Source organism: Adiantum capillus-veneris, chromosome 15 (assembly GCF_014529385.1).
Source record: "Adiantum capillus-veneris isolate H3 chromosome 15, ASM1452938v2, whole genome shotgun sequence".
Classification (NCBI taxonomy): Eukaryota; Viridiplantae; Streptophyta; class Polypodiopsida; order Polypodiales; family Pteridaceae; genus Adiantum; species Adiantum capillus-veneris.
Window position 1 is genome coordinate 60,289,058 of NC_140945.1, and position 22,461 is coordinate 60,311,518.

The 22,461-nt window shown below is 40.8% G+C and overlaps 1 protein-coding gene across 1 annotated transcript; it reads left to right on the forward strand.

Moving 5' to 3' along the window:
* The first annotated feature begins 1,360 nt into the window (after positions 1–1,360).
* Positions 1,361–14,347, forward strand: LOC147440752 (vicianin hydrolase-like). Its single transcript, XM_086483335.1, has 11 exons — positions 1,361–1,788; positions 9,846–9,912; positions 10,678–10,753; positions 10,827–10,907; positions 10,996–11,084; positions 11,731–11,970; positions 12,640–12,755; positions 12,855–13,040; positions 13,717–13,838; positions 13,985–14,075; positions 14,176–14,347. Exons 1-11 carry the CDS (start codon positions 1,361–1,363, stop codon positions 14,345–14,347), a joined length of 1,668 nt encoding a protein of 555 aa, XP_086339461.1.
* Positions 14,348–22,461: the final 8,114 nt, after the last annotated feature.

Consider the following 22,461-nt stretch of genomic DNA (forward strand, 5'->3'; position numbering starts at 1 on the left):
GCACTAGAGGTAGCGAGGAACAAAGAGTGGAAGCTGAGAAGAATGAGTCAGCTAGGAGTAGAGTCTTCGCCCAGGAGGTCTGAGTTTTAACCTATGGATTATATGCAAGGTCGCATGCCAGGGGTTCATCATGAACTAGTGGTTTCTGTTACTCCTCAGGTTATGCCAGCAGTGGTAACCATAGCACTGCAAGATGATGGGCTAAGGCAAGATATGAGGCAAGTGGTAGATTTAATGAAGAATCACAACCTAAACATGCTAGGTAATGTGGGAGATAATCGAGGTCGGGGGAGGTTTGAAAATCAGCCAACATGTGAAGAAAGACCCAGGAATGGTGTTGGACAAAGCAATGGTAGAGTCTGGAGGCAGACGCCCACGTGTTATAATTGCGGAGAGTTGGGCCACATCAGCCCGCAATGTGATAAGCCACCAAGGATGGGAGGAGACATGTATCCATTGCCAAGGCAGGTGCTAACTAGGTCAAATTATTATGGCATTGAAATTAAGGGAGAAGAACGAACCATTGGATTAACCCAAGAGGAAAAGGGAAAGACAAAAGTGATAAGTGTGGTCACCTTGGAGAAGGCAGCAAAGCTGGAGGATACATTAGTGATGCCTATCTGGAAGAGGACCACACAGGATGAGGAATGAAGAAGTTCCCCAGGTCCTAGTAAGAAGAAGGGAAAGAGCCATGAAGGCAAAGATGTCAAGGCCAAGAGGAAAAGAAGGGCTAATCACAAGTTTCATGTTTCAGATTTTCCACTAGGGGATGGGCAATCAAGCTATGACTTGAAGGAGTATTTGACAAGAAGGAAAGTAGATGTTACTTTTGGGCAGCTTATAGAGATGGTGCCTAAGCTAAAGCGACAATGGAAGAGGATGCTTAACACAATGGAGAAAGAACCAGAGAGAGGTTCAATGAAGGTGTTGGCGATGGATGAGCTACCAGACATTTGCCCAATAGTAGATGTGTGGCACAAAAGAAAAAATCTGGGACAAGGTTATGTTGATGGCGTAGCCCAAATATGTGTCATAACACACTCATGCGTTGAGAAGATGGGTCTTATAGTGACCCGGGTGTCAGGCTTTGAGATCATATTGGCAAACCATCAGAAAGTAAAATGTTTGGGTGTTGTAAAGAGCTTAGAAGTAGAGGCGTATGATGCAAAGGTGGTGGTTGATTTTTGTGTGATGCCATCGCAGTTGGGAGCATATCCTATTATACTGGGTAGACCATGGTTACGTGCAGTGGGAGTTGTTCAAGATTGGAGACGTGGTACGATTAGCCTCTATGGAAAGACAGGTGCCAAGAAGCTATATAATATGGACACAAGGAAAGTATTAGAAGAGCTTTATGAAGATGAGGATATTAGAGGAACAGACGCCGGTTAGCTTTGCAGTGGGCGCAACTGAAACAACTGAAAATGCTGATGTAAAATGCTCTTCAGAGCCGAGGAATGCAACAGAGGGTCTATGCCAAGTAGAGGAGGATAAGGGAGTGCCTATTATTGTGGCACGGGATGAGGCACATGATCAATATGAGAGAGTCCAAGCTCCAGTAATTGCTGATGTGAAGAGATCTTCAGAGCCTAGAGAAGATACAAACCATGTAGAGGAGGAGGCCAACGTTGCAAATGAAAGCCAGGAACAGACAACAAAACAAGTTAACCATTCAGCCTTGGAAACACAAGAGTCTCGTACTACACAACAACAAGAGGTGGATACCCATGGCAATACAGAAGGGAACATCAACAATCAACAACAGAATGTCAACATTAGAAATGACCAGTATGGACTCTTGCTTCAAGTAGATATGGTTGTTCCAGTAATATCCATTATACTTAAATAATATACTCTTTTTGTTTCTAACTACTTATATGTATGCACACAATGATTGCAGAGACTAATTATTTTGGATCTCAATGGATTGTTGCTGCTATGACAGCCATGCAGTGTACATTCAGAGATCTCCGATTTATGTAGTTTCCGCTTGGCAAATGTCAGAGTTGTATTTCGACCAGACACAAAGGAATTTTTGAATTTTTTGATTCCACGGTTTAGGGTTGCTATCTGGTCTTCAATGCAGCCCCAAAACTTGAATCCCCTTGTATCAATAGTTTGCAGTTTGGCTGGAATTCAGAGATCGGATTTTCATTTTGTGTATAGTCAAAGGAATTGTAATACCATTGCGGGACATTTTCACCCAACTAAATCTAATGTACCACTTTTCTACAAGCCCTTTGAACACATCAATGTGCCTTATGATGCTCTCAATACTTTGTTGATTGATGACACACTATATAAGGGTTTACTTAATCCACCTGACACTACTATTTCCCCACCTTCATTTGAAGGGCATCTTCACGATTTTTACCTAGAGGACATTTTGGTCCCATACCTGCAAGGAATGTACTTAAGCCCATTGAGAACATCGGAATTTGTACTTACAAATGTACTTAGTAATTCATTGTTTATACATTAAATTGATACTGTCTACCTGTCTATGTGTTTTGAATACTTAGAGAGAGAGAGAGAGAGAGAGAGAGAGAGCTGTGAGCAAACAGTTGATATTAAGATTAAACTAGTCAAAAGAGTTACATTTTGTTGAATCCATTCAGGCTAAATTACATGGGCATAATTTGAATACGACCAGAAAGATCTCCACACAGAAAATGCTTCTTCCAGAAATAAAAGTTTACGGAGTCAATGTCGGTAGTCTCCTCCACTATGTCATTCCAAAGTTGCAAAAGATTGCATTGCTACCTTATTGTGATTACTGTCATAAGATTTAGGTCTTTGTCCACCACTTCCACGTTTATGACAGCATTGTTTGCTAAACTTGTTGCCTCTTGATCCATAGGCACATAGCAACCTTCAACAATGTGAGAACGCTTGTACCAAAAGGAGATTATTAATGTCTGTGTCGCAAGCATATACTTGACAATGAAAGTGTTAAGAGAAATCTTGCAACATATGCCATCTGTTTCTTTCACATACCACCCTCGATCAAGAATCTTATCACTCAAGTGGGAATCAAATGATTTGCAGAGAAGCATAGTTTTAGCAACATGTAAATTGCAGGTATAAAATAACTCAACAAAGAGACCAACATGATAGAAATTTTCAAGTTTCACCAATTTAGTGGGTACAAAGTTTTGGAGAGACCTCTGAACATCCCTATAGAGCTTGCTCCTCAATGCCTCACTCATTGTTGTGTCGGGAACGAGCCAATCCACGGAATTCCAGTTGGTTGGTAGTGAACCCTTCACCAACACACCTCTCTGATTCCTTTGATTGAGTTGATAGAAATGGTCATAGAAGAAAATACCCTCGTCTGCAAGGCTTTTGCTAGTTCTGCCCACATACTACAAGACCCCAATATGAGCATGGGTCACAAAGATGAGACCTATAATGCACTCCAATGGCTCCCATTCCTCATATGAGGAAGGATAAACATCTGTGAATGTAAAAGAATAGAAATAAATACAAACATATGTATAACCTAATTAAATATCTATAATAAGAGAAGAAGAAAAAAGATTCACATTTGAAATGTATGATAACATTTATAGAGGAGTGCTAAATAATTAACTCACATTTGCACCGTGGATTATGCACCATGGAGACATCGCGCCATTAGCAATCACATCAGACTAAGTCAAAACATGTTGAACAAAGACCTTTTTCACAGTCTTCTTGCCAACCTCGACATTGAAATCCAGAACTCTTGCTTTCCATGCAGAACGAAACATATTTGTTGCCTTTGAGCTTTTTCTCCTTCTTGGTTGCATAAGAACCCAAGATCCTTTGCTTATCCTCTGCTCTTGCCACCTATTATCTGTAGTGAGAGAGTTTCAGATTGAGATAGTGCTTATGCTACTACATGGTCTTCTTGGCACACTAATGGTGAGGCTAGTTGGGGACAGTGTAGAGCAACCTCTAGAAGTTCTTGGGCGGGAAGAAGACGAAGCCATAGCTATAATAGAGGGAGAATGAGTTTTGAAAGCCTTTCATAAAGGTAGTTGATATCTTTTAATGAAGGGAGAGAGTTAGCTATCAATCAGTAGTCAAGTCTCAACAACTTGACGGCTACTGGCAATGGGCCCTACTTTGTGAGAAGAGGAAGTTACCTTACAAAAATGGGATAAATCTCAATATTTTATAATGCTTTCTTTTATTTTTGTGATATTTTTAATGCATTTCTACGTTATGTAAGGTTGCTACTCATTGGTTGCACCTTCTTTTCTCTCTCTTCAATAAGGCCCTCCAAATGACCTCCAAAATTTCTAATGACAGTCTCTACCGTGGTAAAACCAAAGGTCCGTTGTGGTAATCCATGCAGGAGTGGACCAATGACCGCAACGCCATGATTAAAAAGGGACTATACCCAAGAGGAAGCGTCTAACCTTCGGGTGCTATGCTCCCATACTTAGTGCATACATACATGCATAAAAAAATAAATATGTACACACAAATATATATACAATTACATACTGTAGCCATCGTTTTGAGTAAAAGATAAATAGTTATGGTTGTAAATGTAGCATCCCATGGCGCTGTGCAGGTAGGGACAATAGTTCACTTTGTCTAGTCTTGTGAATCGTGATGCAACAGGGCAACTCGCCATTTTGTCAAAAATTACGTATGACCGTTGGGACTGCCACCTGTCTTTGCATGTCTACACACTAAGAGCACCTTCCCACTCATACTATCTATTTCTCTCCATATCTACCTATCTCTCTCCCTCTCTTTCCGTCTCTATTTCTCCCTATCTCTATTTCTCTCTCCCTCTCTCTCTCTCTCTCTCTCTCTCTCTCTCTCTCTCTCTCTATCTATCTACCCCTCTTTCCTTCTCCCTCTCTCTCTCTCTCTCTCTCTCTCTCTCTCTCTCTCTCTCTCTCTCTCTCTCTCTCTCTCTCTCTCCCCCCCCCCCCTCTCTCTCTCCCTCTATTCCTCTCTTTCTATTTCTCTCCCTCTCTATCTATCTCTCTCCTTCCTTCTCCCTCTCTCTCTTTCTCTATTTCTCTCCCTATTCCTCTCTTTCTATTTCTCTCCCTCTCTCCCTCTCTCTCTCTCTCTCTATCTATATCTCTCTCTCTTTTTCTCTCCCCCTCTCCCCCCCCTCTCTCTCTCTCTCTCTCTCTCTCTCTCTCTCTCTCTCTCTCTCTCTATTCCTCTCTTTCTCTACCTATCTCTCTCTTTCCTTCTCCCTCTCTCTATCTCTCTCTCTCTCTCTCTCTCTCTCTCTCTCTCTCTCTCTCTCTCTCTCTCTCTCTCTATTCCCCTCTTTCTATTTCTCTCCCTCTCTATCTATCTCTCTCTTTCTCTATTTCTCTCTCTCTCTCTCTCTCTCTCTCTCTCTCTCTCTCTCTCTCTCTCTCTCTCTACCCTTAGCTATCGGTCATTATTCCATTTTTTAGTCTTTTGAGGTTTTTGATGAAGCTTTTTCATTTTATATGGATATAACTTTATTTTGTAGTACTTTTAAATGTTTTTTTAATTGCATTTTTTAAGTTCTCTTTTAGTTAAAAGTAAATTTATCAATCCTGTCATTTATTCTCTTTGAACTTAACTTCATGTAATTTTTTTAATGGAATTTAGGGTCTTTCTAATTATTTACTTTTTAAAACACATGACTAAATAAACAACATTTCGCGTGTGCAGGACATCGATTAGGATGATCGTGGTCCCCTTGGAGGACCTGAGCACGATCATTGGCTCAAGGAAAAACTCCCTTGTTCTTGCGCCAAGTGCAAAAGGGCAATCCCTCACTTGAGGTGCATTGCCTTGGAGCACGTGGAGAACGAAGGGCTTTGGCATCCTCAAAAAAGCGCTCGGAGAGATGAGAGCGCGACTCACCCGTCGCTTGAGCAGGTGTCCCATTGGTATGTGTTCAGTGATGGTGCACCAACGCGCAAGGCCAAACGGCAGAGGCAAGAGCGACTGGGCGATTTGGGTGCACCGCATGGTGATCCTCCCATTGGCTCTACTTCAGCAGCTCCTATGACATCTCTGTCGCACTTTGAGGCAGAGGATGAGCACATGTTCGACATGTGTGATGAGTTGCTAGATCATGAGCACGACGTGTGCAAGGAGGATTGTCAGCTCTGCACTAAACGGGCTGCCGAAACGGATGATAGATTGATGGAGAGTGCCCAAACACCTCTTTACGACGGTGCATGGTACTCGGTGCTCCGAGCATCGTTGGAAGTCCTCAACTTGCAAGAAAAATTTAGTTGGAGTAATGCAAGTGTCGATGCACTACTTCTGTAAGTATGGAATGTGGCTTTTATATACTCTCCACTCACTTTATGGTGCCGTCTTCTAACAATTATACTAATATGTTTGTTTGTTGTAGTTTGATGGGCAAAATGTTGCCAGAAGATCACCACATGCCTCCAGATCATCGACGAGCTAGATCGTATGTCACTGCACTTGGAATGGTGTCACATTTAATGGTCTAAAAACTTATGTGTAGCGGAAATTAGCATGAACATAGTGGGCATTTCGTTAGAATAGATTCCTAATGAGAATTACAAGAGTGCTTGGGTGGAGAGAGCAACAAAAATCATAACACCTAGTTAGATAGCATCAACAATACTTTCAAAAGCGGGAGAAATTAAGCTATTGACAACAATTGAGGACCGGATTTGCATGGAGCCGGTCCCCCCTCCAAAAGGCTTTGTATTATGGTTTCTCCCATCAAGAGAGACATTGTACAATACAATTCTTTGTGTTCCTTCAAGACTAGCTAGTGCAATGAAGATGAAAGCTTCATGCACTAAGCAAAACACTTAGCAAACACAACTTTAATTATCCCCGTTCTCAGACCCAAGACTTCACACACCTTCGAAGATGGTGAGAGCTAGCAGGGTATGAGAGTAGATTGAGAGGAAGAAGGAATATCTTACGAGAAAGATGTACATCTCCTCACATAATCACTCATATTAGCATAGCTTAGCTTAGTAATTAGCTTGGTAGAGGAGATGAGCATGCATTGAAGCTTGGCACTTGGTTGGATTTGCATCCACATGCCAAGAGTGTGTTGATGTAGGCTTCTATCTCACAAGCTTGGAGTAGGTGATGAGCTCTCCATTAAAGCTTGGGAAGAGATAGTCTTCTCTTTCTTCACACATGAGATTGTGTGAGTGTGTGTGTGATAATTCCTTGCAAAAATCAGCCCCCTCTCTCTCTCTTGGGTGAGCCCTCTTGCTATTTACTCTTGCTTTTCCCCCATTGGACCTCCCCAAGTCAAGCCAATGTCTATTAAGCAGCATAAGTAATAGCCTTATGACATGTGTCCCCCTTTCCCCTTTTGTGAGAGCTTTAGGTAATTTAATAATTAAACTAAACTCTCATTGGACCCCTTTGCCTCCTGGCCAATAGGAATCAGGCAAGCCATTGGGCTCTTGAATGCTCATTGGACCCCTTGGGAGACTGTCCAATAGTCTTCTAGGAGACTTAATTTTCATTGGCTCTTTTATTAAGTCTTTTTAAATTAATTAAACTAGATTTACTCTAGCCTAAATCTCATTGGTCCACCTCCAAGGCCATCCAATAGGAATTGGGCACACCTTGTGGGGATCTGGGCTAGGGAGCTGACATGTGTCCCTAATTCCCTTTGTGTAAAGGGAGCCTGTGTGTGTGTGTGACTTTCTCTCTCATCCCCTACTCCCAAGGCTCGCCCCCTCCTATGTAGGGATATGCAAAGACATTTTTGGTCACACACAAAGCATCCAATTTCCCTAGGGTTGACCTTTGGACACAACCTTTGAATTTTGGAACCTTAGCATTTTGGAAGTCTTAATGGGCTGAACCTTAGGGTCTTTTTAGCCCATTGTTGCACATGGCTCTTTTGAAGATGGCCCCCCCTTTGGATCCCTACTGTGGCCGGTCTGCTAGCTTAACCAATATTCTATCTTTTTCTCATCTGGCACTTCCCCACATTAAATGATCAGTTTAATATGAGAAAATCATTTAGAAGAATTAGATATTGATTATTATGACATTACCTCTCTCTTGAAATCATAGTCGTTCTCGACTATGGTGTAGAGAAGATAAAGCATATTCATGAGTCCTTTTCTTAGCGGGTAGAGGATCCCTATGTTACCCTACGACATCATTCCACAATGGATGACTAGTCCATTTGGCGCTTGAGAGCCTGAGGCTGCCGCAAGCATGTCTGCACATTAGTCCTATCAGTCTTCCATAGTAGAGTGACAAGCTCTACTTGGTGTTTGGGAGACGTCGTCTCTACAAACTTGATCTAAGCATGCATACTACTTTATTTTTGTGCACAATAAAGAAAAAGAGAGTCTTATAAGACAAAAAAAACTTTGTTCATTTTTAACATTTTGTACATTTGCTTACTCTTGGGAAGCATTGTAAGCATTGACAAGGTTTAGGTTATCCTTTAATTGTATGCCTTGCATCCATCTAGCATCTTCAAAAGGATAATTCTTAAACTTAATAAGATATCGTCGGATAGTCTTACCGCCTCTTAGTACCTTGTCTTCATGTCAGAGAATGGACTCGGGCTGCAGCACCTCCTCTTGGTCCTCAATCTCCGGTGGGTCTTCAATAGTTGGTTCTTGAGGTGGCTCTCCTTTGTAAGGCTTTAATAGGCTCACATGGAAAGCATTGTGTATGAGCCAATGATTGGGCAACTTGAGTTGATAGGCCATCTCATTGATTGGCCTAAGAATCTGGAAGGGACCATAGTACATTTTTGCTAGTTTAGCATAGTACTTTTGGTGGCATGTAGGATTCTTGCCCGTCGTGTGCCTTAATCAAGCCTTGGAAAACTTTAACAAGACCCAATCATTTTCTTTAAAGGCTTGGGCTCTTCTGTGCTTGTCAGCAGCAGCCTTTTGTCTTTGTTGTGAGATAAAGATAGCATCCTTAATCTTTTGAAAAGATTCTTGTAGGTCTCGGCTATACTCATCTGCAGCGAAGATCTTCCCATGTACTTTAAGTAGCAAGGGACTTTTTGATCTTCCCTCAATTACCTAGAAAGGTGCTTTTCCCGTGGAAGTATGTACACTGTTATTGTAAGTATACTCCACTAAGGGTAAGTAATTCTCCCATTGGGATCTTTGATCTACTTTCGTTACATAGGCTTTTAGTAGATCCAGAATGGTTAGGTTAGCTATTTCACTTTGGCCATCCGTTTGTGGATGATAGGCCGAAGAGAAATTTAGCCTTGTCCCTAAATTCTCAAAGAGACCCTTCCAGAAATTACTGGTCATTCTAGGATCTCTATCCGACACTATGGACATTGGCAAGCCATGGTACTTGAAAATTTGTGAAATGAAGAGGGTTGCCATTTGATGGGCTTTGATAGTCTTTTTGACAGGTATAAAATGAGCTTGTTTACTGAACCTGTCCACTATCGATCCCTCACGTAGATCATATTTACATGAAAGCAATTATAGAGGACCATACACACATACATACACACATACCTTCATACATATATTCACATGAAAGCAATTATAGAGGGCCATACACACATACCAACATACATATATTTATAGTCATCCTTGAAACCTTGGCATATTTCTCAAGCATCTTCTTCGAAAATCTTGCTTTTTCCCTCGGCTTCGAATGAAGCCCCAAATACACATATACCCATATGCATACACACATACCTACATACACATATTTATAGCCATCCTTGAAACCTTCGCATATTTCCTATCTCCTTTGAAAATCTTTCTTTTTCCCTTGGCTTTGAATGAAGCCCAAAAAGGCCATTGATGCCCAACTTGGGCCGCCTTGAGTCTAATTTTGATTTTGATTCTCTGCCCTTGCTTAGCTAATAGTGCTTGAGTCTGTTGTTGCAGGCTGAGGGAAATCCCTACGCAGGTGGGAGAGGAAGCACAATTTGGGACTCCTTCCAAAATATCCCAGGTCTTGTTTGTGTGTGCTCATAAATTCTACCTCATGATAATTACTATGTAGCCATTACTAGTGGGGGACAATATGCGATACATGTGCCATTGGTCATGCATGTAATAGTGAATTGATTTGGTGAGTGCATGTGTACTGTGTGTGTAGGAAAGATTGCCGATGAAACATTGAACCATCCTAATTGTGACTTCTACAACCAGTATGAGGTATATTGTGGCTTCATTAGATACACAAGAAGATTTAGGAATTATCTCATGTAGGAAAACAGAGTCTTTTTTCAGTGTTTTTTCATACAATGTGTAATATCATGAGCTTCTACTCAAGAGGCACCACATACCTAGCTAGGTACAATTGGGAGCAGGGGACCACCGACCTCCCATCGGGCCGGCAATCCCCTGTTCCCAATCGTACTTGGCTAGGTATGCGGTGCCTCCCTCACAGAAGCTCAAAATGTTAAGTCACAATGTGGGAATGGTTGTGAGAACTTGTCCAAAACTTCTTGTGATAAGGATGGTGTACATAGCATGTTATGAAAACCATGGGCCGCTAAGTAATTGTGTTCAAAGAATATTGCTAGGCTATTATCATCAATGTGATCATGGAAGAGAATCACGTGGGGGAGAGAATGGATTAATGGGATTGAATCAATATGTGGGATCATACAATGTTTTCTTACAATAGTGGGCTCTTTTTCTTCAATGCCCGAATTTTCTTATTAGCATATTATTAGGTATAAGTAGTCGATGCATCCTGCATGTCTTATAGGAGCACATCAAAATTGCAAAGGAGATGGGCCTTACCTCATTTCGGTTCTCTATCTCTTGGACTCGGATCTATCCTAGTATGCTCCATTCTTTAGTTGATGTTGTTTCATTTGATCTTTTTTCTTGCCTTAATTTACCATATTGTTGCAGATGGTGGCCAGCCTAGTGAGCCTGAGTCCATTGACGGAATCCAATTCTATAACCGGGTTATCAACGCAATTATAAAAGCAGGTACTAACTTACACCATTTTTATCATGTTTTAGCTCCATGTTGATGAATGCTCTGTATCTTAGCTTTAATCTGCTTTGTTTCTTGTAGAAATGTCTCCCTTGGTTACACTCTTCCATTGGGAGGTTCCACAATACTTAGAGAATGATCCAGCTAGGATTCAGAACGAAAAACATTGTGTAAGTCCCGGCCCTGTTCTTTAAATCATATTATATATCACAAGAACTTTTGACACATTTCCCAGTATACACCCCACACTATGAATTGGGTCATCATGACCCACTACCAGGGAGGGACTTCTAATTACCTAGCTAGGTGAAATTGGGGGCAGGGGTTGGTAGCTTGGACAAAATGCACCTATATATATCACAAGAAGTTTTAGACAGCTTCCCTTTCGGGAAGAAGATCCTCTTTCCCCGGTTTTTCCCATAGTGTTCAACATCATAAGCTTCTGCAGGCTCGGCACCACGCACATAGCTAGGTGTACAATGCTCGCCTGCAGAACCTCATGATGTTGTTGTAATTCACAATGTGGGAATAATTGTGGGAAGCTATCGAAAGCTTCCTGTGTATTTAGGTATGGAGGTAGCCTTCCCATGATGTTGTTGACTGTAAGAAGAATTGAGAGAAAAAAGATTCTTTCCCAATATGAATGTGAGATATTCTTGAAATTTCCCCCCTCGATGATCAACTAAAGTTTCTAAGTAGTGAAGATAAAACATTAAGAAAGAGCTTCATCTTCTATCTATACTTGCAATTTCTCATAGCTTATGGATTCGAGCAATGATATGCTCTTTTGACTTCCTCAGACCCTACTTTGTAAAGCTTGCGGAGACCTGCTTCAAGCACTTTGGTGATCGGGTGAAGCATTGGGTTACAATCAATGAGGTGTCCATATTTTCTCTGTTTGGCTATGCATATGGTCGAATGGCTCCTGGTCGTTGCTCCAGTGTGAGCGGAGGTACTTGCAGTGTGGGAGACTCGCGGACCGAGTGCTATATTGTAGCCCATAACTTGCTACTTGCACATGCCAAAGTCTATCGACTATATGACCAAAAGTACAAGGTTTGTAACCCTCGTCACTATATAACCACAATTTTAAGCATACCCTGATCTCTTATTCTCATGGATACTGATGTAAATTTGGCTTGATTTTTAAATACTTCTTTTTAGGAACACCTTAATTTTTGTATTGCCATGGGTGCTTATGCATGTGAATTTGGCTTAATTCTCAAATCTCTCTCTCTCTCTCTCTCTCTCTCTCTCTCTCTCTCTCTCTCTCTCTCTCTCTCTCTCTCTCTCTCTCTCTCTCTCTCTCTCTCTCTCTCTCTCTCTCTCTCTCTCTCTCTCTCTCTCTCTCTCACACACACACACACACACACGAAGATTAGAAATTTTCTCATGTAGGAAAACGTAGCCTTTCTCAATATTTTTCATACAATGCATAACATCATGAGCTTGCGCATGAGAGGCACCGCATACCTAGCTAGGTACGATTGGGGGCAAGGGACTGCCGACCTTGTGGGGTATACGGTGCCTCCCTCACAGAAGCTCATAATGTTGAGGTAAGTCACAACGTGGGAATTATTGTGACAATTTGTTTAAAACATCTTGTGGATCTCTCACTCTCTCTCACTCACACACACACACACGCACACACACGTGCGCGCATGTTTCACATGCAAACATATATTTTTCCCTCCATGAAATTCAATCAACTCTTGGTATTCTCAGCCCCATCATCATGGTCTTGTTGGGTACAACCCAAAACATTATGGAGCGGTACCCTATAGTGACAAGATCGAAGATAAGAAAGCTACTGAACGCTATTTGGAATTTGTTAGTGGCTGGTGAGAATTCCCTGCTTCTTTCTTCTATAATAGATAATAGATAAAGATAGCATTAATTGCTGATCAGTAATGTAGTTTTGGTATGACTCTTCTTTGTAGGCAAATAGATCCAGTGGTTTTTGGGGATTATCCAAAGTCCATGAGAGCTGCACTTCAAGAAAGACTGCCAAGGTTCACTCCTGAGGAACAAGCAGAGCTGAAGAATAGCTGTGACTTTCTTGGCCACAATTACTACAGCGCCTTTTTCATTAGAAATGCCGAAGTCCCAAAGGACCTGAGCCTCAGGTGGTACGCCACTAATGGAGGGTACAAAACCGAGTGTAAGTTTTTAATGGATTTGTATACACAAGAAGATTTAGAAATTTTCTCATGTAGGAAAAAACGGAGTCTTTTCACGTGTTTTTCATACAATGAATAACATCATGAGCTTTTGCTCGAGAGGCACACCGCAATATACCTAGCTACATACGATTGGGGGCAAGGGGGGGGGGGGGGGGGGGGGGCGGCGGTCCCCTGCCCCCAATCGTACCTAGCTAGGTATGTGGTGCCTCCCTCACAGAAGCTCATGATGTTGAGGTAAGTCACACTGTGGGAATTGTTGTGAGAGTTAGTCCAAAACTTCCTGTGACATATAAAGAGAGAGGAATAGTCACTTGCATAGCTTGTATGAAACTAATGAATGGCTACGATGATGTTGTGCAGACTATAACGAGCATGGACTTGCCATAGGAGAACAAATGGTAGTTTTTTCCCTTGATTAGCTAGCAAACTGATTTATGTGATTAATGTGTTAGAAACTTAATAGTCTAGTAGACAACTTTCTTGGTGACTCCCATGCATCATAACATTTTGTGGGAATTCTATGTAAGCACTGTGTACACGAAGCATGAGAAATATCTGCACGATTTTTTTTCTCGAATTGAACAGAGCTACTGTCAAAAATAAATTTTTTTTGTGTCAGAAAACTCTCATGTCAGGGTGTTGCAAATTCATGGATTCATAATTGTGCTAAGCATCTACCACCACTTATTGAATGGATGGAGAAACGATATGGCAAGATACCATGCTTCATTACAGAAAATGGTACGATCCCTTTCCTCCTAAAAATACAGGGTTCAAATAGTGCACTGACATCTATAACAATTGATAATTTAGCTACCACTACTTCTAGTTATGTGAAAGCTTCACAATATTGTGGACTAATTCATTTAGAGTTGTACATTGTATAGGCTGCATAGATGATGGTGGTGATCCCCTAAGAGACACACAACGCATCGGCTACTTCCGTGATCATCTTACTGAACTTGCAAAGGCCCTTAAGTAATGCTTTTGTTTGACCATTCTTGAGATTAGTAATACAACATTACATTGTCACTGATGTTTTATGAATATAATTGGAATCGATAATTGTGTATTGCAGGGAGGGGGCAAATGTGATAGGCTATTACTATTGGTCATTTTATGATGTATTTGAATGGGATAGTGGAAAATCTAGTAGAATGGGCCTCATCCATACAGACTTTGAAAGCAATCCACCTAAACTCACTAGCAAAGCCTCTGCTGAATGGTACAAGAAATTTCTCACAAAATAAGTAATTATACCTAGCAACCCACCTCAAGAAAGTTTCTCACACAAGATAAGAGTAATTAAACAATAGCTTGCAATGGCAAGTTGTAAACACCTCTTTTGCACACAGTAAAAGACTACATAAACAATAGCCCACAATGACTATACATGTAAACACCACCATCCCTACTAAAAGTGTCTACAATATTGTATGGGATCTTGAATCTCAAAGCCTTGTACATGAAGGTAGATACCTAATTTGATTTCACGTACAATGTCCAATATCTTGTCCATATTGTCATCTATTCAAACGTGAATCTCTCTCAATCTCTCTCTCTCTCTCTCTCTCTCTCTCTCTCTCTCTCTCTCTCTCTCTCTCTCTCTCTCTCTCTCTCTCTCTCTCTCTCTCTCTCTCTCTCTCTCTCTCTCTCTCTCCCTCTCGTGGTGAATTGGTTAGTCCATTTTTGTATTGAGTAAGATTTCTTGAGGCGGATATATCATTTTGGTCCCTTGGGACTGCTCTTACAACTTTAAAAGTCCTCCTCCTCCTCCTCCTCCTCCTCCTCCTCCTCCTCCTCTCTCTCTCTCTCTCTCTCTCTCTCTCTCTCTCTCTCTCTCTCTCTCTCTCTCTCTCTCTCTCTCTCTCTCTCTCTCTCTCTCTCTCTCTCTCTCTCTCTCTCTCTCTCTCTCTCTCTCTCTCTCTCTCTCTCTCTCTCTCTCTCTCCCCCGCTCCCCCGGCGGCGATTAACTCTTCTCTATGAAGGCCAACAAACTCCTCCATCTAAAAGATCATATTGAAAATTATGATTACATTCTTGAAACTATTGTGATTGCCAACTTGCAACATAGCTATGAGTAATGAATATGCTTTGATTGGATTTTAAAAGTGGAAGAAACTTCCAACACTACGTTTTCTTATTTGATTCCTCAAAGTTGCAATCTGAGAATAGCATCTTGTAGAGCAAGGTCCGAGCTTGCAAGAAGCTAGAGAGAAAACTGAGGGATTTGTCTAACGAAGACTTAGACCTTGAGAGGTGGTACATGTTACCACAAGATGTAGAGGTTCTAAAGTTAGAAGTTAGGAAGCAAGGTGAATAGGTGTGGATATAACTTAGAAAGAAAATGTTTTCTCTAGTGAACATTCCATAACAAGCTTTTGCAAATGCAAAACAAAGTGCAGAGTATTTGCTACTTCATCAACATTTTAAAGAATTGCAGCTAGAGTTGACTGAGCTCAAAGCAAAGACAGATGTAGGGTCAATTTAGGAGCACTTACAGATTTAGGAGATAGTGGTAGAAACAGTTCAGAAGACTATAGACAACAAAGATTATTTTACACTTATTGAAGCAGCAGAGAAGCATGAAAACATGAAGAAGGATCAGTAGGAGATTGCACTTGAAAAGGATACTGAGAAAGTGGTGGATCAAGAAGAAAAGGCGTTGAAGCAAGGAGCCCAATCATGCCAATTTGGACGGGCTTGCAAAACCTTTTTCTCTTAATCATTTATTTCCGTGCAAGCTGACGTTGTAAATCCTGAGCCTGAATGGGTTTGATTATTTTCCAACAATTTTGTACTTGATGAAGAGGTTAGATTCCCTAGTCCATCACATTTTTGAAGCAATTATCCCTTTCTAGCCAAATACCCAATTTTCTACCTTAGGCATATAAGCCAAAATTTGTAATTATTGAAGATCGGTTTTTACTTTGGAGCTCACGTAGTGAATAGTACGCCTACGCTTGTGTGCTCACTACACTTTGTATGGGTAAGCATTGCTATATTGAAAGTTCATGTGTTGCTTCCTTATGCTCTTGGCATCATGTCAATGTTCAATGTGCGATTTCATAAAATCTAATATCTAACCAAGCGAAATGATTTTCTCATAATAAACTGATTGTTTAATGTGGGAGAATAAACAAAAACAAGGGTTAGAATATAGATATGTGCTTATAGATCTATCTCAACACGGGGCCACTGGTAAAGAGATCCAAATGAGTGATGGTATGTCAATAGTCTCACAAAAATTCTCTCTTTGGTTCTCCTAATTCTGCTATTCTCAAAGTTCATAGGCCATTTCCATTACATTGGTATCCGAGTTATTGGTTTCTCTTTTTTTGCTTAAGAAGAGAGGTTCTTATGTTGTCCATGAAAGGTTGGGCCTCCTAATTGCAATAGGGTAAGTGGGACATGTATCTATTATCTTGGTTGAGAAGGACTTAGTTTGAGGTACACCGTTGGGAACTATAGTCTTAATAATGGAGCCTCTCGGGGCTTGCCTTTGGCTTTACCATTATTGAGCTACGAGCAAGCTCAACAGGAACCATAATCAACCGAGCAATGTTAGACCCTCTCTACTAGTCTTTGCAATCAACAACGTCTAAACCATGGGTGTGGCTTCTTGAGAACTGGTTTTCAAAGGTAAAGAAGGGTAGAGACTAATGTTTTTGAGGATATCAAAGCACAAAGTGATTCTCTATATAAGTATAATTAGCATGGCTGACAATAACCAAGAGAGTAGAATGAACATTGATAACTTTGATTTTTCACATAAAGGTGCTAATGATGATGCTCCCATGTTTGTCAGTTATCTTGTTACTAGGTTGTAGCAAGTTATGGGCAACCCTGCTTTGCAAGATGAAGTTACTCAACAACTTCGTGCTTATGGGATTTTTCCTTTCCTCCCCAAGAGGAAAGAGAGAGAGCTTAGGAGGCCTCTTGATGAGACCCCCAAAAGAAGACTCTCTCCCATACGAGAGGAGGAATCCAAAGAGCGAGGAAGTAATGAATCCCTAAGTTCCTCTGAAGATGTGGCTACACGAAGATGGCGGTCTAGACGGTTGCCAACTCCTCCCAAGAGGAAACAGTCAACCCATAGTCCTTCTCCTTGTCACTCCAAAAGAGAAGAGAGGAAAAAAAGGAAGAAAAGGGCAAGAAAGAGGTCACCCTCTTCTCATTCTTCTTCACCGTCCTCCTCTTTTGACGAAATCTATGGCTATTCTCATTGAGAATACAAGAGGGGAGGACATTGCAAATCTTACCCTACATGGCGAAGGTCACAAAAGCTCAAGAAGTTCAAAGAAAGAGGAAAGAGTATCTCTTTTCTCACCTATGATGGCAATTCCACAAATCGGCTCGTCAATGGTGGGCTAGCCTTCGTGGCAATGGCAAAGCCCCAAAGACATTGAAAACTCTACGAGTTTCCATCATGAAGCAATTCCTTGCAAGCAATACACAGGACAAAGTGCTTACCAAATGGTACAATTTAAAGCTTCTCTCCCATGAGTCTATTCACAAATATGTGGAAAAGTTTTGGGACTTACATCTCAAGGCTACTATCTTCCAAAAGATAGACTTTGCCGAGCAAAAGCAACAGTTTTGTGCATGATTACTTGAAGAGATTGCTACAGCCGGATGCGTGGCTTCCCTACAAATAGCAAAAACAACAAACTCCAAGCCATAATTGAAAAAATTGTATACCTAAAAAATAACTTGTGCACCAAAATCGACTGCCATACACGAACAGAGAGGGAAAGAGAGCGAGAGAGAGAGACAAAGGAAGCCTGCAGGCGCACCTCCTAGAGCGGAGTGCTACGGCGGCACAACGAGAGGGAAAGAGAGCGAGAGAGAGAGAGAGAAAGGAAGCCTGCAGGCGCACCTCCTAGAGCGGAGTGCTACGGCGGCACAACGAGAGGAGAGAGGAGAGGATAGAAGAGAAACACAAACACTGGGTGCAATCTCCCCCGTGCAAGAGTGAGCATTTCCCTCTTGCACATATTTATTTATAGATTTTTTGAATGCCCAAAAATGAGTACAAACTAGTCGACCGGTCATAAATGGTCGGAGCTCATAAAGAGCACTTGAATAATACATGAAATATATTTGCGTATGTGTAGGCCTAGCTCAATCAACCATTTCCACCTGTCAACTGCAATAATTTTGATAGAAATATCAATTCCATTACATACCTCTCCGTTGGAAAGCAATTGTCCTCAGTTGCGAAGATAAAAATATGCAAACCATACTTGTCAAAAATAGTGATTAGTATTCTGTGTCAAAAATAGCACGTTGAAAAATAAAAATTTATGAAATGAGATAACATTGCTTATGCCTGCCGTCATCCACATACTACCTATTCTAGTGTCCCATACCACTAGAATAAGCAGTATATGTCATACCTTGATGAATGAGTATATCATTGGTCACACTCATCATTCAATAATCAATGTTCATCAATCTCAAGTCCAATTGCATAAATTTTTCATGACAGAAAAGCATCATATACCAATTTCAATCCAAATCCAAATATCCTTCATTTTGTATACCGGTGTAACAAAATCATACCACTTGCACTGGTGGCTAGCCACCACTATAGCATGATTTTGTGATCGGTGTTGCCTCAACCGGCGAGTCTACAACAATAAGACGTGCTGCCTAAATCGATGAATCTGCATTTGATAGTGTTAAAAAAGAATCGTGAATCTGTAGTTTGTTGTGGTGCTGCCTGATTAGGCGGATTTGCACAGACAAGTGGTGTTGCCTAAATCATCGAATCTACACCAAGGTGAGCATTACGCACTGCCTAAATCGGTGAATCTGGGTGTATGTGACCAATGGACTAGACAAGACATAAAAGAGAAAATGCTTTTTGATACCATTTTGGAGTATAGTTGAGTAGCAGAGTACTTACAATTTTTTTTCACTAACTCAAAGCGCTGCAGCTCATATGAGTAGGTGCACAACTTAATTTCAAATCCTCTCAATAGAAATTACATGCAGTGCAAGCACAAGCCAGAACTTTAGGGATTCTTAATTTCATATGACATGTGCAAAGAAGTAAAAGATCTTTTTGCTTTCACATTGTCCAATGGTATTATCCCTATTGCAAACTGCTTGACTTTGTGTCCTTAAATATATGCGCCAAAAAAATAAACTTCCAAGCAAGTAGTGAAAGTGAGTATTATTGTAGGAGTATGTTAACACTAGGTTGGTAACCTAACAGGACATAAAAGTGTCCTTTCAGGGCTTTGAAAAAAACCTCCAAAACCATAGTAGATCCACTCATTTTGTAAAATCCTTTCATGAGGTTATAGTTCAAGGCCTACTACACATGGAAAAAATAAGAGACTTGTAAAATTTCTCATCTTTTGGTCACACCAAGCCTCCAAAGTTGATGGACCAGTACATTTTCATCAAAACAGTCATTTCTTACGTTTTTTTGTATAAAAATAAGATTAGGGATTTTTGTAGGACTTGAGATAAATTCCCTTGTTAACTTCAATGGGTTGGTGATCAGAACATATGATTGCTTCTCACTCACTATTTTTTGTTTTGCCAAAAGAAATAGGTACAAAAAAGTTGAATTTTTACCATTCTGCAAACCTATCATCAAAGTTTCTATACCCACGCTGAATACAAATAATAGATGCATGTTTTCTTAGTTCCCTATTGTCCTTTAGGTTCATAAGGAGCCATGGAGCATGTCAAAAGAATAATACATCTCTTACCAAGGGGAATCTTGGGGACAAAGATGAAGTGCTAAATACAGCAAACATCGGGTAGATTCCATGGTTTTCTTAAGTAAATCGACAAAGTTTAATAAAAGTTTTGGTGTGAATACCTGAAAATCTTTGAATTTTGATTTAAGAACAAAAGAGCTTTAGGTGTGCCCTTATTGCGTGTAGTTAGGAAAATTGTTTTGGGCAAGCCCTTACTAAATCAAAAAACATTACTGTGAGTACTATGATCCAAAGAGAATTTCTCGTGAAAAATTTCGTAGGAACTTTTTCGATGGTCATCTTTGAATGTATACAACAAACACTAAAATACCAAGAGACATAGCAGTGCTTATCACCACCTTAAATATAGACACACAAATCTCACACCGCGTAACCACGAACATTAACTTCAAGCTATGAAAGACCATATAGAACACTTATAGTATGTGTGTGTGTGTGTATGCATATATCATCGGAATTGACAAGTGAGTGTGTGTGGAGGACAAGAGGTCATCGACTTGCAAGGTTGGGGGTAATCGAATACAAAGGTAGGGTCCGCATATTGGTTGAGGGGGGAAAGAGAGAGAGAAAATGAAATGAAATGTTATATTAACCGTCTTCAAAGTGCAAAAATTATGTATGAAAGAAGACCGATACAATCCTTGTGTATCTATTCCAATAAAGTAAAGTGAAAGATTGAAAGAAAAAGTCTCATTGGAGTAAACCATCATATCAGCATCACTGCTCAACATTTCTAGATAAAGTATTGCATTGCTCGTTGAAGAATTTCATCAATGTTTGCGGCTGTAAGTGGCGGTATTGGAAAGGGGAAAGAGTAAGAGCAAAATGAAATAAAATATTATATTACTAGTCTTCAAAAGGCCATGGGATCAAGCTCTTGTGGATCTACGACAATATTTGGTTACAAAAATGAAGTACAATAAAAGAGACTAATAAAATAAAATAAAATAAAATCGTCATCAGTACCGTCGTTGATGCCAGAGGATGGTCGGTACCAGGCGTTGTAGGAAAAAGTATTGCATCATTCGCTGAAGAGTGTTGCCATGACCAAGTAGGTTGTCAGCTGTAGTGTGGCAGTTGCAAAGCAATTGTTGTCCACCAAGAAATTTCCACTAGTCACTAATTCGATGTCTGGCTGCATGTTATGCCTATCCAAGCCATCCATATTTGAAGCTTGCCTTCCCCAACTGTAGTCAGTTACGAGGTAGAGAAGAAAACGAATGGTAGTTGTGGGAATGATATAGTCATGGTAGTAGAGGCTCTCTCTCGGTGGGAATCACCCCTTTGTTAGAATTTTTTATATATTATAAAAAAAACATGATGCAAGGGTTTTCTTTGAGTCGCGTGGAAACATAGCGAGCATGGCCTACAAAGTGGAGCTACCGCCATGAAAGGAATATGCACGAGAACTAGATAGCTCATCTTGTATGGCCGGAGTACTACCCCCCTACAAGCTCTCATGATCATCATGTCACGTGAAGATGAAGGGGGAGCATGGGAAGCGAGGGATCAGAGGTCTGTACTGGAAGCCTCGAGTTGGGCAAGGGAAAAAGAAAAAAAGGAAGGGGCAGCGTTGAGGTTGGCAATGGACTTGTCAAGCACCTGTTGGGTGAAAGCATGTTAACCTATTGCGCTTTTTGTGCTAGTTAGCAGTTTCAAGTTAGCACATCTTCAAAAATTTGGGCGTCCGGTAAATTTTTTACAAATAATATCAAAATTTGTCGGAGGTTGTACATTTGGATTCCTTGTTTCAAGTGCTTTCTATTGATATATCATATGTCATAGATCTTGGAGATGTAGCTCAAGTTATTGTACTAATTAGCATATGTCAAAATTGTGCTAGTTAGCATTGTCCAGGACATGAAAAAGCATGACAGGTTAACATGCTTTCACCCTATTGTGCTTTCATAAGCACACTACCCCGCACAATGCAGAGAGCAAAAAACTGCTAGTGAAAACCCTACACAAGGAGTTATGATCCAAAATCCAGATAGCTAGTGCAATTACTCTTATTCTTATCCACAACCTTGCGTTTGAGAGCACACAACAATGCGAGAGCAAGACGAAAAATCATGATTTGTAGAGCCATTTTAAGCTACAATATCAACCTTATAAGGACAACTTGAATTACAATATCTTACAAAAATGAAACCTTCTCTTCAATCACGCAATACTGAAGTCTGAAACTACAGCTACATATCCCGTTTAAACTTCACGTCAAATTGGTGTCGTAACTCCAAAGCTCTATTGTAAATCTTCACATCCATACCATCTACATTCCGGCCAACTCTTGCCTAGAGAAACATCTGCTTCAGGGGAAAATAAAATCCACAATTTCAGGTTCATCTTCGTATAGAGGGGAGCTCGCAGCTTGCAGGTGGGACAAGAAGAGCCAGATGCTCTCATAGCACTGCAGAAGGGGTTTTTCAAAGCGTTGTCAGTGCATGCAAGTTGGTGATGGTTGGAATCAGTGTGTGTGCAATTGCTTGTTCTGCAACAACGAGGGGCAGAGAGAGAAAACGAGAAAGAGAGATGGCCGCATAGAACGTTGCAGTGGGTTGGTGGGTGGTATACCACCAAAGGGTGGCTGCCAACTAAAGGGACAGGGAGAAAGAGACGACGTC